The sequence below is a fragment of the Perognathus longimembris genome, chromosome 17 (genome assembly GCF_023159225.1).
Source record: "Perognathus longimembris pacificus isolate PPM17 chromosome 17, ASM2315922v1, whole genome shotgun sequence".
In the NCBI taxonomy this organism is placed as follows: domain Eukaryota; kingdom Metazoa; phylum Chordata; class Mammalia; order Rodentia; family Heteromyidae; genus Perognathus; species Perognathus longimembris.
Window position 1 is genome coordinate 42,495,210 of NC_063177.1, and position 13,453 is coordinate 42,508,662.

The 13,453-nt window shown below is 36.6% G+C and overlaps 1 protein-coding gene across 1 annotated transcript in view; it reads right to left on the bottom strand.

Moving 5' to 3' along the window:
* Nsf (N-ethylmaleimide sensitive factor, vesicle fusing ATPase) overlaps window positions 1–13,453 on the bottom strand; it is a 133,480-nt gene that overhangs the window by 95,052 nt on the left and 24,975 nt on the right. Inside the window, exons 5-8 of the mRNA XM_048367274.1 lie at window positions 8,423–8,589; window positions 4,184–4,291; window positions 3,478–3,553; window positions 1,053–1,208 (exon numbers count right to left, since the gene is read on the bottom strand). Of these exons, the coding sequence (XP_048223231.1) occupies window positions 1,053–1,208; window positions 3,478–3,553; window positions 4,184–4,291; window positions 8,423–8,589 (507 nt within the window). The remainder of the gene's footprint in view (window positions 1–1,052; window positions 1,209–3,477; window positions 3,554–4,183; window positions 4,292–8,422; window positions 8,590–13,453) is intronic.

The following is a 13,453-nucleotide window of genomic DNA, read 5'->3' on the forward strand; positions in this document are numbered from 1 at the left end:
AATTCAATTTCTGTTTTTTATGTGCGTGGCCTTTTGTATCTTTTAGATAAAAAGTATGTTATTGCTATTTTCAGGTGTATGAAGTCAGGTGATGAGGGTCTCTGTCATTTTCTCTTAATCCAATTCTAAACTCGACCTTTACCCAGTGAACAGGTGTGTGCCGTGACTGTAATTTATCAGTGTGAGCGACCAGGCAGAAAAGCTACCAACAATAGGAGACTAGTATGATCCAAATACTTCATGCCTGAAAAGCAGTTTTTATCCCCACCATGATGAATATACTTTTATCTTTCCACAGAAAGTTTAAAAGAAGGATTGATGAGGGTAAGAGGAATAATACATTCATATTTCTTTAGCTTCTTGGATTCTGTAGTAGTTGGCCAGAACGGTTAGGTTCTAAATTCCTTTCTCAGATATTTGGTTGCTCACTTTCCAAGCTAACAAATGATAAGGATATGAAAACAGTCACGATAGCATTTCCACTGAGCAAATAAGGTCACTTTGCACAGATAAATAAGTCTTCCAGAAGAAAGTGATAAATGGATACAGCATTTGTCTGCAATATGGGAACTCCCATATATATCCTGTATTTGTCTTTTAGGATCAGACATCTAACTTAAAAGTTTGCCAGGTATCCACTTCATACTGCGTATGAGGATGTACAAATTGTGGAATGCAATAATACAACAAAAAGCAACAAGAGCACCAAATATTAGAACTGAGCCTACAGACTACTCAGCAGGTTAATCTGAGCCATAGAACAAACCTTTATAGTCAGGTAAAATTTCTAAATATGCTCCATAGAAAAATGTTCTAAATCAGCTAATAAACAGACTAGAGAAACTACAAATACTATTGTATTGTTTCCCTATAGAAGCTAAATATTTTGAAGGTTTTTTTTTCAGAAAACTCCTGTTTTTTAAAAAGAACTTAAAAACCAAAAAATACTTTGGCAAGCTTGAAAAAAAACCTTCAAAGCTACTAAAGAGATTCATCTATTAATTGTTTTAAGCAATATAAGCTTTTGTTAAAATTTCTTTTTTTAAACTTACCCATCTGCTCCACAATCTCTGGAGGAAATACACGAGAAGCAAATGCTCGTCGAAAAATATCTGAAAATTCTTTGTCCAGACCTCCTATTCCCATTTTTTCAAAGTTCCAGTCAGGATTAATGATAGACTGGCGATTTTCCTTAGTTTTAGCTTTGCCTAAGTTAAAGAAATATAATAAAATATGAAACAAGAACTTCATTATTCAGTGTAAAAAGACAGATATTCCCTAGCATCCTAAATGAATAAAGACAAGTTACCATTATACAAAGATAAATAATATATTCCTGACTGATGTTCAAATAAGAAGGGTAAGACTCTCTTACCTACTTTCTCCAATTATGGTCAGTAATAAACCTACAAGCTGATGAACTAAACTTACGCTGTACTCTATTTGTAATCAAGCCATAGAATTTAGTTTCATAAAATTTAATCTAACCAAATTAATCAGCTTAGGTAATTAGAAGAAAACTCTATATGCATGTGATAAAATTACACTCAGTTGTCAGACATGTACCTGAGATCTAGCAGTCTCTCAAAACTCCAGCAAAAGTAATTAAAAAAAACAAACAAACATATATTTATCTGGAGTAAGCTTAGAATTGGGCATAGAAAGCCCTCAGCCTAAGAAGATGTGCTTAATTTGATGTCTTATTTGCCTTTTCTTCACATGAACATAAAAGGCTTTAGTTATTTCAAAACTGATATTTAAAATTCATCACAAGGATTAAAAAAATGACCCAATTTAAATGTCAGAGTGCCACCTAAAGTCACTCAAGAGAACCACATCTAGTAATTCACACAAAGAAGAAAATATACTACTCTGAACCAAAACAGTGAATATATAGTTTTATAAAGTCAGGGAAGAAAAATATCACATTAAAGAAAATTAGATGGTGATTTTATGGTTAGAGGTTTGTGGATTTAAGATTTCCTTCAGAAAGCAATCAAAAATATTTTGCTTACACTCCACTGCCCTCTTGTGGCTAAACTTACCACATGCCTAACTACCATACAATTGTAATCCAAAATGACATCTTTGCATGGATTACTTAAAAATACCTATGCTATATGAAAGTTATGCACATTCTTTGGGATAAAGTATCTTAACAAAACGTATCAATTCATAAATATACTGGGTAAACAAGAGATTAGATATGTCCAGTATCCTTGTAAATTACATTTACAGGTATTAATAATATTACAGAGGTATGTTTAAGATGTCTCAAGCAGGTTGTAAAAAAAGGAAATTGTAAGACAGTATAAAACTAAAATCAAATTTTAGAATAGGCTGTGATTTTTAGTGAATATCTATCCATATTTTTTAAATGAGGGGGGAAGTGCTGAGTGTGGTAGCTCTCACTGTAATCCAGCCTTGGGGTGGAAGATAGGATTGGGAGCTTCAGGCTAGACTAGGTTACATAAGACAAATAAATAAACAAAAAACAATAAGAGAGAGTGGAAATTTATGGAATAAGACAAAAGGCCACACATTTAAACCAAGCTAAGTAACTCAGATATAAGCCTCTAATTTCTATGGGAGTAGATGTGAGCATAGTTAAATCAACTATAAATAGAATTGTTACCTAGTTACTGGTATCATTATTTTGGAGGGTTACTATTCCTGACCACTATTTTATTATTTTATTTTATTTTAATATGATTATTTTAACATGATGAAAATAGGGCTAAGGTACATGATTAGAGCTGAACTGAATCTTTTAGATGATTTTACCTGCGCATTTATCAGTTGATCACTTGTAGAATGGTGATAATCTCATTTAATTCAACAACCAGCAACAAACATTTTGTAAAATAAATGATCATTCTCAAGGTCACAAGATAATGAATTCTGAGGAACTATCAAATAGTAGGGAACACTCAGGCCGAACAGCTAAAAGCAACATGGGATGATCCCAGGTAAGATTCCAGAGCAGAAAAAAGAACATAATGGAAAAACTGCTGAAATCCAGATAAAGTTTGTAGTTTGGTTAGGTACAATGACATCATGGTGGTATCTTAGCTTCAAGAATGGTAGTATAGTCCAATACGATCTTCACATCAAGGGAAGCAAGTTAAGCATTTACAGGAATTCACTGACCTATTTTTGTAAATTTCTAGAGGCCTAAAATTATCTCAAATTTTAAAGTTAAAAAATTAATTTCACTGTTTCTCTTTGTTTAGTGTGGTTATTAGGAAATTTTAAACTATCTGTGCTTCATTTTCTCTTTCCACTGGTCAATACTGATTCAGATGAAGGTTATAAAACTTTTTATATCTGACAAACAGGAAATGCCCCCAGGATTCTGTGATAAGCCCTCTCACAGGAGGTGCCCATTTCCTTTTGCACTTCAGAATCACTTTGAGTAAAATATAACAACAGAGAATTCCAACCCATTTAGGATCTTCTAAAAACTGTAAATCTTACCAATAAGATTGAGTGATGAATTTTCTGCTTTTTCAAATGCAACTTGACTGTTTCCAACAACCAGCCCTACTTCAATCTGCACAGAAAGATAATTATTAGTAGGCTAATATTTCTGGACTTCTCAAGGCAAGGCTAAAAATGAAGGGAAAATGAAGTCTCTGTGCAAAGGAAATCTTCCCATCAGTCCCCTATGCTATACTTTCTTTCCTTATAACTACATTACATAAGTCTTATGTGCTTTATTTCAAAGCCTATACCTTTCCAATGTTCTACTGACTTGTTTATTAAAATATCAACACTAAGTGATTCCAAATTATTAGATCTATAAAAAGTTACATTTTAATAACTATGTTAGCTATAAGAATATTTTTTCTATCTTAAAAAAGTACACAATAGGGGTTGGGGATATGGCCTAGTGGCAAAAGCGCTTGCTTCGTATACTTGAAGCCCTGGGTTTGATTCCCCAGCACCACATATACAGAAAATGGCCAGAAGTGGCGCTGTGACTCAAGTGTCAGAGTGCTAGCCTTGAGCAAGAAGAAGCCAGGGACAGTGCTCAGGCCCTGAGTCCAAGGCCCAGGACTGGCAAAAAATAAAATAAATTAAAAAAGTACACAATATGAAAAAACACTCAGCAAGAGAACAGTTAGAAGATATTAACTTGTATAATTCATATTACTGAAATTAGAAATAAAGCATACTGTACCTTCTGTCTTTTACCCGTTGCAGGCTCTCCCTTCAGAATGCTGGGATCCATGGCTTCAATATCCTTCACCAGTAAGCCAAAAAGCTTTTCGTTGAAGCTAAATACAAGCTATATAGAAAACAGGTAAGGGAGAAAAATTACTTCATGATTTAAATGGCTTGATTCTTACCTCATCACCAACATTTTCAAACATAGAAAACCAGTTTTTTCCTGTATATCCCTCTCAAGCTCCTCCATAAAGCACAACTCTCACATGGAAGAGGGAAATAACATGCATTATCTGCTAGGTGCTGAAAACTACAGGATGTTACTTAATTAATCCTCACAAACACTCTAGGAAATGGAAGCTGAGATCCAGGGAGAAGCAGTGAATGATATGACAGGAATCAAGCCTGGATCTCTAACTCCAAAATTAAGGCTTCTCTATTGCACAAAATACCTGTACTACAAGTGCAGAGATGGCTCAAATGCTCATTCATTCCCTATACCTTCAAAAGCAAGGCCCTCTTTCAGGTGTTGAGACAGAATGCAAAGTACCAATTCTGCCACCACCAACCACCATAAAAGAGAGAAGAGACTAAAAACAGTGGTTTGGGTAAGATGCTTCTCTGTATTCTGGAGTATTTTATTTCATGTGTCTATCATATGCATGTTATTGTGTTTTAAAGTTTTACAAATTTAAGTTAAATAATTACAAATTCTTTAAATTTAAATTATTACACATACCAAAACATTTAAACATTTCAATGTAAACATTAAATTATTTAAATTATTATAAATTATTAAATTTAAGTTAAATTATTACAAATACCAAGGCATTTACATCTAAACTTTTCTTTTCTTTTTTCTTTCCTTTGTCCAAGACCAGGACTCAAACTGGGTACCAGACGCTTATACTCATTATAGCCATCTGCCAATGGAGCCTGCCACTCCAATCCCTAACATTCCTTTAAGCACTTTCTTTCTTTTCTTGTGTGTTGGTCCTGGAGCTTATACTCAGGGATAGGGCACTGTCCTCTACCATTTGAACTACAGCTCCACTTCTAGTTTGGTTTGTGTATGTCATCGGGGGGGGGGGGGGTGGTGTTTTTGGTTGGCTGTTTTATTTTGTTTAGAGAAGAGTCTTTAATTAAATTGTCCTGCCCAGGATGACTTCAAACCATGATGCTGAGATCTCAGCCTCCTAAGTAGCTAGGATTACAGGCATAAGCCACCAGCACCCAGCTCCTTTAAGCACTTTCTATTAAGATACTAAAGCTAAGGACAAATGTAAAAGCAATCTGAGTAATCTGATTCTTGCATCAAAAAATGCAAGAATAAAGAAGTAGCATAGCAATAGCTCAAAAAACAACAGTCAGGAATCAACAAACCATCAGCTAGGCTAAATGACACTTGGGGAGCGTTCTACAACACCTGGTACAAAATGACACTGCTGCAGCTCTTTACCTACATCAGAGAACATTATAGCACATGGCATTTCTTTTAAATTTTCTGTCTTCCTCAACTATAATGTAAGGTCTATGAAGACTAGGGGTTGTGTAAATTTGGTTCACTGCTGAGCTGCAGTGCCTAGAAGAGAAGATGGTCCATCCTTCGTGCTATTAAGTATTTGCCTAATTAATTTTTGTTGTTTAAGTAACTCTTGTCTAAGTTATGTCCTTGACTGTATCCATGGGTACATAATTTGCTTTCTCTGGACCTAAATTTCTCACTTGTGTGTAGTAAGCAGGTTGAACAAGATATCCTCTAGGTTCATTCCAATTCTGGTTAAGTTCCTAGCGGCAAAAATTGGAAATTATAATGTACAGATTACCTAGGTCATTAGATTCTTATTGTTCCAGATTTATTAGTTAGAGGAATAAAGAAAAACAACAGTCCTTCCACTCCTATTGCCTGACCTTTACCACTGCTCTTACTGCCCACCTTCACTGCCTACCCATGAGTGGCTACAGGGGCAGTTAGGCAGATCCTTAGCAATCCGAATCCTGGAGAACACTTGGGTATCAGGATTCCATTCTATATTCTTAAAAGTTTCGAGGACCCCTGAAGAAGTTTTATTTATATGGATTAGATCTATTCATATTCACTTTGATTGTTTGTCAGTCAGGCCTGGGCACTGTCCCTGAGCTTTTGTGTACCACAGCACCTCTTCTTGTTTTCTGGTGGATAACTGGAGATAAGAGTCTCAGTGACTTTCATGCCCAGGCTGGCTTTGAACCTGGATCCTTAGATTTCAGCCTCCTGAGTAGCTAAAATTACAGACATGAGCCACTGACACCCAGTTCACTCTTTCTCTTTAAAGCAAGACAGAGAAAGTTTTGTGGTTTTTTTGTTTGTTTGTTTTTTGTCATTCATGAGGCTTGAATTCAGGACCTCGGCACTTGTCTCTGAGCTTTTTTTGCTCAAGGCTAGCTAGCACTCTACCAGTTTGAGCCGCAGCTCTACTTTCAGTCTTTAGGTGGTTAATTGGGGTAAGAGTCTCACGACCTTTCCTGCCCATGCTGGCTTCAAACAGCGATCCTCAGATACTCAGATCCTGAGCCTGGTAGAACAAGGATTTTTGAAAGTGAAAAAAAGAAAAAGTAGCTAGATTTGCCAAAGAGAGAGGAGCTCCAAAAGAATCCTCAAATCACTTCAGTGTCTGGCTTAAGGAAATACAGCTGAGTCCTCACGTTTGCTTCAGCAGTCAGTGTGCTGTGTTAGCACATGTCAAGTAGTCTCTGCAAAACTCTACTACTCACTTGTGACATGTTAAGAGAAAGATGACAGATAGCATCTTGATATTATTATGAAAATCAAGTACTTCTGAGAAGGTTTCAAGGGATCTCCCAGGGGCTCTTGACTAAATTTTGAAAATTGCTAGTATGGTACTGTGGTACAAGGAAGGAACCAGAGTAATTTTAAAATATCAAAGGTCAAACTATGGTGGCTCACATCTCTAATTCCAGCTTCAGGAAGCTGAGGGAAAGGATTTCAAGTTCAAGGCCAGTATAAGTTATATACTGAGATCCAGTCACAAACATTGCTCCCCACAGAAAAAGTCATAAGTAGAAGACAAAATGTTATGTAATGGTAGAGTTTAAAAAAAAAAAGCAATGATTATTTACATATGCAAACAATTCATGTAGTTAACCTTAGGTAAATTTTTAAAAGAAAAAATTTCTTTCTATGAAGTTTAATAACGTGATTTAACTGAAGTTCTTTTTAAAGCAGCATTGGCAATGTTTTCAATTAAAAAAAGCTTATGCTTCAGAGGTAAGGCAACATTAAAAAATTTGATATACATGAACTTAATTTTCTTAAGAGTCTCAACTCCATAAGTAAAGATGTTAAGAACTACTTTTCTACAGCAATATATTAGTGAAACAGACAAACCAAAGACAAAACAAAAATAAAAGAAGAAATTTCAGATGCATAGGTCTGAAATTTGCAGAGGGAAAAGCTTTTAAGATATATGATATCTTAAAACTAAAAGCTGCTTCAGAAGTTTTCTGAACAGTCCCCTAGAAGTTCAGCAAAACTTTTTTTTGTTTTTGTCAGTCCTGGGGCTTGGGACTCAGGGCCTGAGCACTGTCCCTGGCTTCTTTTTGCTCAAGGTTAGCACTCTACCACTCGGACCACAGCACCACTTTCAGCTTTTTCTGTTTATGTGGTGCTGAGGAATCAAACCCAGTGCTTCATGCATGCTAGGCAAGCACTCTACCACTAAGCCACATTCCCAGCCCCGGCTTACTTTATTTTTTGGTCAGTCATGGGGCTTGAACTCAGGGCTTGAGCGCTGTCCCTGAGCTTTTGTGCTCCTAGCACTCTACCACTTTGAGCCACAGTTCTACTTCCAGTTTTGGGGTAGTTAATTGGAGATAAGAGTCTCATGGACTTTTCTACCAGGGCTGGCTTCAAACCATGATCCTTAGATCACAGCCTCTTGAGTAGCAAAGATTACAGGCATGAGCCACCAGTGTACAGCTGTCCTTCACTTTTTATCACTCATCTTGGATATATATAACTGTTTATATGTGTAGCTCTTCTAGGCTCTTCAGGTGCTTTTTCTTTTTGGTGCCAGGATTGGGGCTTGTGCTCTCACTTGGCTTTTCATACAAGGCTGGTGCTCTTCCTGAGCCACAGCTCCATTTCCAGCCACTCAGTTTGAACTCAGTACCTCTCTGCTAGGCAGTGGTTCTACCACTTGAGCCATGCCCTTCGCCCCACTTGCAGTGAAAAGGAATGAAGTAAACTGACCTGTTGTCCCACGGAGAAGGCCTGGTTGTTGAATTGCTGGATAAACTCGGCTGCCATCTTGTCAGTGTCATAAGGATTAGAATCGATGTTTTTTTTCTGCAGGAAATCAATCTCGATGGTCATTGTGCCAATACACTGTTTGGCTTTGTCAAATGTATATAAGGAAACTAAAAGGGGGAAAAAGAAAACACTTTTAGAAATCACCGAATACCTGCTATTTTCTAGCAGCTAAAAGTTTCACATAAGTGAATCATAACAGTACTTGACCAAAGAGGGCTTAACATAGCCTTAACATGTACAGACTTTAAAAACAGTAATAACAGCTAGAGATTTTCTTCATCTGCATTAGGTAGAAAATATTGAGTAGGACTCTTTCAAGTTTATCCCTCATCTTATCTATGGCAAGATCATAGTCTGCCCCACAAAAATTCTGAACTTTCCTTCTACTCATTGAATAGGACAAAGTGGCAGTATGAGAGCTTCCCAGATGAACTGGCATTGCATGTGATTTCTGAAGAAAAGTGACCACTGAGAAGATTCTTTTTCCCTAACCACATAGGAGATAGGTGACAAAGACTTGAGAAACAAAGTTTACTAAGGACATTTCTTCTGGAGCAAGCTAGAGCGTGGTATCTATTTTTAAATAATACATACATATACCTATATACACACATACATACATATACACACACACACACACACAGCATCTACTATATTAGGGAACCACAGTAAATTCTGCATAGCAAGAGCCATATTTTTGTTTTTTTTTTTAAACTTATCCTGTATTAATAGCTTCTAACAGTGTCTTCTAGGTAAATGACTTAATTGAAACAACAGGCACTCCCATTGCATCTATGATTAAAAACAAAGGAGGCAAGACAAGCATACACACAAAGCTTTGGAGAAGAAAATTTGTAATCAAGTCATGAAAAGTTCTAAAATAAGCTTTTAGGTTATAGTGCTAAAATTTTAAGTATTAAAACATTACACATAATTTAGCATCCTAAAGTAAGTATACAACCAAAACTCATTTTTGTTGCTTTGCTTTGAGAAGAAGGTATCCATATATAGCTTAGGATGGCCTTGAACTTACAATTCTCCTGACCCAGTCTCCCAGTACTGCGCTTACAAGACTGTGTACCACATCCCATGCTGAACCAAACATTTTAATTGTACAACACAGTTGAAATATATATGTACATATATGCATACATATACATATACATATATATCATGCTGTCCCTGAGCTTTTGTGCTCTAAGGCTCATGTTCTACAACTTTGAGCCACACCTCCATTTCCATTTTTCTGTGGTTAATTGGAGATAAGAGTCTCATAGTCTTTCCTGCCCAGGCTGGCTTCAAGCCATGATCCTTCAGGTCTCAGCCTCCTGAGCAACTGGGACTAGAGGTATGAGCCACTGGCAACCAGATGATATACTTGAAGAAAAATCAAGGAAATTTCCTATGACAAGAAACTTTCCATAGGAAATAGTCTTGATTCTTCAATCATCCTGAAAAGTATAAACTGTTAAGGAAAAGAATGTTACATTGTAGAATACTGTGCTGGAATCATGAGGAAAGAGTAGAATACACTATTCAGAAAAGTTAGAGGGCATTTTTGTACTTGAATGTGATTATGTCTAGTAAAAAGTTTACGATGGCTCAATAGGGCTTAATGTATATGTACTTCACTTTCCTTTATGTTCCCTCAAGATCACTGCCAGTAGGGACTTGAAACATAGCTTAGTGATGGAGTGCCTACCTAGCATGCCTAAGATCCTGGATTCCATTCCTAGCACTGCAAAGATTAACTAACTACACCTCTTTTTTGGGGGGGAGGGTCCTGGGGCTTGAACTTGGGGCCTAGGCACAGTCCTTGAGCTTCTTTTGCTGAAGGCTAGCATTCCGTCACTGGAACCACAGCACCACTTGCAGTTTTTTCTATGTATGTAGTACTGAGGAACCAAACCCAGAACTAGCACTAAGCCAATACATTCCCAGCTCTAACTATACCTCTTAATGGCACAATAGGTCTGTTTTTCCTTTTCCTTTCTTTCTTTTCTGGTGTGTGTTTGTGGAGGGGGTGTGTGTGTGTGGCAGTTCTGGGCATTGTCCCTCAGAGCTTTTTTTGCTCAGGGCTAGTTTTTGGACAAGAAGTATGATGCTGGGCTGGGGATATGGCCTAGTGGCAAGAGTGCTTGCCTCGTATACATGAGGCCCTGGGTTCAATTCCCCAGCACCACATATACAGAAAATGGCCAGAAGTGGCGCTGTGGCTCAAGTGGCAGAGTGCTAGCCTTGAGCAAAAAGAAGCCAGGGACAGTGCTCAGGCCCTGAGTTCAAGCCCAGGACTGGCCAAAAAAAAAAAAAAGAAGTATGATGCTTCTGTAAGTTACTGTAGTCACACAGCAAAATAAGCCAGCACACTGTAGCTTCCAGCTGACCTACCACTATTCAGTGCCTGCTGCAAAGATCCTAGTGGTTTGCAAACAAAACTGTCTTTTCAAAGGAAATCTGAGTCTGTTCGTTTTTAACAAAGCCTATTAGAACCTAGGGGTAAATTATTTAAGTTCTGTGTCTTGATTTGCTACATCTGTAATCAAGACCAGATAAGTCTTAAGATTATTCAGACTCTACATTTTATTTGAAATTCATTTCTTATATTTAGGCACTCGAGTTATGTACAAAGACTTTTGTAAGTTCTGATATTTCTTGTGTTGTTACTTTTTTAAAAAATTTTGGCTTGTCCTCTTAAAGAGGGAATATGTTAAATGTTTCAAAAGGAAAGCAAGACCAGTGTAAAGGATGGAAAATGTACTAAAGATGAAACAATAAGTTCAAATCTTGGGTAAAAGTTTCAGAATACTCTCCTGCCTCCAATCCCCAGAGGCTTCTGGTGTTTTTTTTTTCCTCACATATCATAGGAATCCCAGGTTATATGCTAGGTAACTTTTCTAGGCAACAGAGAATAGTTGTCTCTCACATAGTTGAAAATATTTGTGGATTGAAATATTAGGGTTAAAAATTGGTAAATTGATTCAGCAATTTCATTTCCTGATGTCTGTTGCAGAAAGTTTTGAACATTTGCCTAACACATCATCTATTTGGAGATTAACTGCAGCAGCATTTGCAACAGTCAAACACGAAAAAAAACCTGATGAAAATAGGTGAACAATAAATAAAATGTGGCATAGCTATAATGTAGAATACTGTACAATAATATTAAAAAACCCAATCTATATTTAATAAAGGTAAGTGCATATTAAAAAAAGAATGAAAAAGTATATTTCAGAAATACTTATACAAAAGGATTCCAAAACAGTATCATAATACACATATATGCCTACATGGACATATTTACTCATATTAACTGACACACTTGAATAAACGTACTAAAATATGATCATTACTGACTAGCTTCCAAATGCATTTTAATTTAATGTCAGTGTGGCTTAATAGAAGACCACAGTGCTACAATTTCAAATGCTACGGTCAGTACCACGGACAGCACCACGGACAGCACCACAGGCAGAACCTCACTCAGCACCATGGCCAGGCCCAGAGACAGGAATTCTTAATAAGGCTGCATCCAGGAACAATGCGGAAAGGTGGAGAATGTTTTCTTATTTTATGTCTAATAGCAATTTAATATCAAAGCATGATAAAAAATATTTTATAAGCAAAAACTAAGTTAATATCAATGCTTTTGATAAACAGACATTTTATTGATAGGTATAGTGGAATATAATATATATTAAATTTATATTATATATTTATGTATACTATAAAATATTATGTAATTGTGTGTTATATATTAGCTAATATCTATTATATCACATCAATCTGTAATACATAAAGAATAGCATTTCCAGATGGAGAGAAGATGTACTTTAAATGATACCTCTAGAAAATTCTGAGTAAAATCACTGACGTAACTAAAAATTAATTACAGGCAGAACTCCTATTTTGTAATCCTTAGACACATTTCCTTCAAACCACACCTCCTATTCTACCTTTTCTACATCTCTACTTACACATAAACCAGTTTTCTACCTTTAAGACATTAGCCACATCATTCAGGCCCGGAACACTTCCTTGCCTCAAGATTACTCCAACTTGGCCACTTGGTTTTGCAATTTTGCCCCCAAAGTGAAATTGGTCTCTTAAAAATCTGATTCTAAGCTCTAGAAAACCACTTCCAGTAGCAAGAAAAGGCTTTTATAACATAAGGCAAACCACAAAACACAATTCTCAACCCATCAAAACTGTTACTAAATGCAACAGATAAAAGCCTAATATCCATCATATACAGGGATCTAAAGAAACTAATCCCTCCCAAAACTAATAAACCAATCACTAAATGGGCAAGGGAGCTAAAGAGAGACTTCTCAGAAGAAGAAGTAAAAATGGCCAAGGAACACATGAGGAAATGCTCACCATCCCTGGCCATAAAGGATATACAAATAAAAACAACCCTGAGATACCACCTTACCCAAGTCAGAATGGCCTACATTCTGAATTCAGACAACAACAAATGCTGGAGAGGATGTGGAGAAAGAGGAACCCTACTGCACTACTGATGGGGATGTAAACTAGTACAACCACTCTGGAAAGCAGTCTGGAGGTTCCTAAAAAACTATACACAGACACACCCTATGAGCTAGCCATACCTCTCCTAGGCATCTACCCTGAGCAACCAGGATATGCTGAGAACCAGTTCATTTCTGCACTGTTCAAAATAGCCAAGATATGGAAACAACCCAGATGCCCCACTACAGATGAATGGATAAAAAAAAAAAGTGGTATCTTTATACAGTGGAATTTTACACAGCCATTAGAAGCGATAAAATAATGGCATTCACAGGGAAATGGATGAAACTAGAACAAATCATGTTGAGCGAGATAACCCAAGAACAGAGAGATAAACAGCACATGATCTGTATGATATGTGGGTGTTAGATTTAAAATGCAATGAGATATAACAAGGTAAACAGGACTCAAGATACCAATATACAGTGAGACCAAAAATAG